The sequence below is a fragment of the Passer montanus genome, unplaced genomic scaffold (assembly GCF_014805655.1).
Source record: "Passer montanus isolate IOZ18808 unplaced genomic scaffold, ASM1480565v1 scaffold577, whole genome shotgun sequence".
Lineage (NCBI taxonomy): Eukaryota > Metazoa > Chordata > Aves > Passeriformes > Passeridae > Passer > Passer montanus.
In genome coordinates, this window is record NW_024370783.1 from 8,312 (window position 1) to 11,696 (window position 3,385).

General features: G+C 71.4%; 2 protein-coding genes across 2 annotated transcripts in view; one reads left to right on the plus strand and one right to left on the minus strand.

Moving 5' to 3' along the window:
- Positions 1-1,276, minus strand: part of CD37 (CD37 molecule) — a gene marked incomplete at its 5' end in the record, with an annotated part of 1,894 nt that extends 618 nt beyond the window's left edge. The window contains 4 exons of the mRNA XM_039726208.1: positions 29-196; positions 273-377; positions 782-856; positions 1,109-1,276. Coding sequence (XP_039582142.1) covers positions 29-196; positions 273-377; positions 782-856; positions 1,109-1,276 — 516 coding nt within the window. The remainder of the gene's footprint in view (positions 1-28; positions 197-272; positions 378-781; positions 857-1,108) is intronic.
- A 12-nt stretch (positions 1,277-1,288) lies between these two features.
- BAX (BCL2 associated X, apoptosis regulator) lies at positions 1,289-3,368 on the plus strand. Its single transcript, XM_039726209.1, has 5 exons — positions 1,289-1,371; positions 1,755-2,138; positions 2,217-2,352; positions 2,427-2,531; positions 2,899-3,368. The coding sequence occupies exons 1-5, from the start codon at positions 1,289-1,291 to the stop codon at positions 2,998-3,000; spliced, it is 810 nt and encodes a 269-aa protein (XP_039582143.1). The 3' UTR covers positions 3,001-3,368.
- The last annotated feature ends 17 nt before the right edge of the window (positions 3,369-3,385 follow it).

Sequence of the window (3,385 nt, forward strand, 5' to 3'; positions counted from 1 at the left end):
AGGACCCCCCGGTTCCCCCGTTCCTCACCGTGGGGAAGATGTCCTGGGGGGCAGCGGCGGGGCAGCGGCCGCGGGGGAGCACCCAGGGGGTCCCCTGGGTGCTGTTGGGTGCCCGCAGGCAGGAGCAGGCGATGTCCCCGCCGGTGTCACCCTGCTGCTCCCAGTCCTGGGGTCCCGTCCAGCCACAGCAGCCGAGCTGGGGAGGGGGCGCAGGGGGTCACTGAGGTGGTCTGGGGTGGCTCTGGGGTGTTTTTGGAGGGGAGGGGTCTCACCTGGTGCTGGACGGCATCCCAGCTCTCCTGGGGGTCCCCGGGTGGGCCCCGGGCCGGGTACCCCCGGATCAGCTGCTCGGCGTAGGCGGCCACCTGGGCAGCCAGCTGGGGAGGGGTCAGCACGGCACCCCGGGGTGCCCCCCACCACCGCAGGGTCCCCCTCATGACCCCAGGATCCCCCCCATGACCCCAGGGTCTCCCCAAGACCCCGGGATCTCCCACGACCTGGGAGCCCAGGGTCCCCCACAAGTCTGGGGTCCCCATGACCCCCGAGTACCCCCCATGACCCCGGGGTGCCCCTCACGACCCCAGGTTACCCCCATGACCCCAGGGTCCCCCCACGACTCAGGGTCCCCCCCAACCCCAGAGTCCCCCTATGACCCCAGGGTCCCCCACAACCGCAGGGTCCACCTGAGCCCAGGGTCCCCCACAACCCAGGATCCCCCAAAGACCCCGGGGTGCCCCCCACAACCCCGGGGTGCCCCCCAGGGCTCCGTCCCCTCGCTCACAGCCGCACGCTGCGTGTACACGATGACGGCCACGGTGACCTGGGCGGTGAGGAGCAGCAGCAGGAACCCGAAATACTTGGGGAAAAACAAAAAAAAAGAGGGTGGGGGGCAGCCAGAGGGGTCCCCCAGCCCCGGGGGGGCACTCAGAGGGGTCCCCCAGCCCCGGGGGGGCACTCAGAGGGGTCCCCTCCCCGGTCCCCGTGCTGCTCAGGATGTGGTGGCACCACGTGTCCCCGCGGTCGCCCCAGGAAGTTGCAGCACCGCCACCCCCGCCCCCCTCCCTGTTCCGTGAAGCCCCCCCAGAGCCCCCCAAGCCCCCAGACTCACCAAGCCCAGCATGGCCCGCAGCTCCTTGAGGGCGCCCAGGCAGCCCAGGAAGCCCAGCAGCATGGCGGCCGCGCCCAGCCCCGAGAGGCCGTAGGAGCAGAGCCTCAGGCTGGCCAGGGGGGTCCCTGCGCCCGGGCCCCCCAGGGACGGCGGGGACCGGGAGCGGGGGGGGACCCCGGAATGAGGGGGGACCCCGGGGGTCCCGGGGGGCTGCGGGGGCGGGGCCGAGCCGCGAGGGGGCGGGGCCGAGCGGTGAGTGACGGGTGAGAGGGCGGGGCCGAGCAGTGAGTGATGGGCCACAGGGCAGCACCGAGCAATGAGTGACGGGATAAAGGGCGGTGCAAGGGTGAGGGGCGGGGCCAAGCAATGAGTGACGGTCCAAGGGGGCGGGGCCGGAGAGAAGGGCGGGGCCTAGCCGCGGGGGCGGGACCGAGCAATGAGTGACGGGCTAAAGAGCGGGACCGGAGATAAGGGCGGGGCCTAGCCGCGGGGGCGGGACCAAGCAATGAGTGACGGTCCAAGGGGGCGGGGCCGGAGAGAAGGGCGGGGCCTAGCCGCGGGGGCGGGCCCGAGCAGTGAGTGACAGGCCAAAGGGTGGGACTGCCGTGGAAGGCGGCGCCAATCTCAATGAGTGACGGCTCCAAAGGGCGGGGTGGGCGTGGCCTGGCGCGGCGCGCGGCCGCCGCCCCGGTCACGCGCCGGGGGGCACGAGAGGATCCGGGGGGGATTGGGGTCTCGGGGGGCTCCAGAGGGTTCTGGACACGGGCAGGCCCAGACTGCAGGCGGGAACGCCTCGGGCTGCGGGTGCCCCAGAGGAACGGGGTCCCCCCAATCCGGGGGGCTCACCCCGAGCCCCGGGGGGTCTCAGGTTCGTGCGTGACCGCGTGGAGCGCTGCGGGGACCCCCAGGCCGTGGCGCTGAGCGTGGCCGAGCTGGGCGAGCCCCAGCCCAGCAGCCCCGACACCAAACGCCTGAGCGAGTGCCTGCGGCGCATCGGCGACGAGCTGGACAGCAACACCGAGCTGCAGAGGTGGGCAGCGCCCCGCGGGCCGCCCCTGGAGACCCCCGGGGCCCTGCCCTGAGCGTGGCCTGCCCCTCCCCGCCCCAGGATGATCGAGCAGGTGGGCTGCGACGCCCCCAAGAAGCTGTTCTTCCGCGTGGCCAGGGAGATGTTCGCCGACGGCACCTTCAACTGGGGCCGCGTGGTGGCCCTCTTCTACTTCGCCTGCAAGCTGGTGCTGAAGGTGGGTGTGGAGACCCCCAAGTGCCCCCCCCAGAGCGCCCTCAGAGCCCCTCTGAGCCCCCCTGCCCCCGGCAGGCTCTCTGCACCAAGGTGCCCGAGCTGGTGCAGACCATCCTGCGCTGGACCATGGAGTACCTGCAGGAGCACGTGCTGGCCTGGATCCAGGCCCAGGGCGGATGGGTGAGACCCCAGACCCCCCACTCCTCAGGGGCTGTGCTCCTGGAACCCTCCCTGACACCCCCTTGTACCCCAGACCCCTCCCTGACACCCCCTTTTAGCACAAACCTCCCATTCCTTGGGGGGCCAAGCCCCTGACCCCTCCCTGACACCCCAAACCCCCCATTCCTTAAGGAGCTGAGCCCCTGATTGCTCCTTGACACCCCAAACCCCCCAGGGGGCCAAGCCCCTCTTTCCCACCCTCCCCTCCCCAACACCCCCTTTCACCCCAAATCCTCCCCTCCATCCCCCCTTTTCCCGTTCAGGGGGCAGGCTGGGGACCCCTCCCCATCACCTGGGGGTCACCTTGCCCCCCGTGCCCCCTCCCCAGGAAGGGCTCCTGTCCCACTTCGGGACCCCCACCTGGCAGACCATCACCATCTTCGCCGCCGGCGTGCTCACGGCCTCGCTGACCATCTGGAAGATGTCCTAGATTTTGGGGTGGGGGTCACGTTTGACCCCCCCGCGACCCCCGGGACCCCTCCCCGGACTGGCCCTGCCGGCAGGGATGGTGCTGACCCCCCCAGCTCCTCGCCGGGGGGGTTTTTAACCAACGGGACTCGCTCGCCCGGATTTTGGGGCGGTGGTCCCGCTTTGGGGGGGGGTCCACCCTCCCCCAGACCCCCCCTCAGCCTTTCCCATAAATGTCCCGAGGTCGCAGCTGGGATTTGGGGGGGATTTGGGGGGTGGAGACCTCCCCCATTCTGGGATTTGGGGGTGGAGACCCCTCCCTACTTTGCCCCTCCTTGCCCTCAGTTTGACCCCAGGAATTGTGGTGCTTTTAGGGTGGGGGGGGGTCCTGCGGTTCCAGCCCCCCC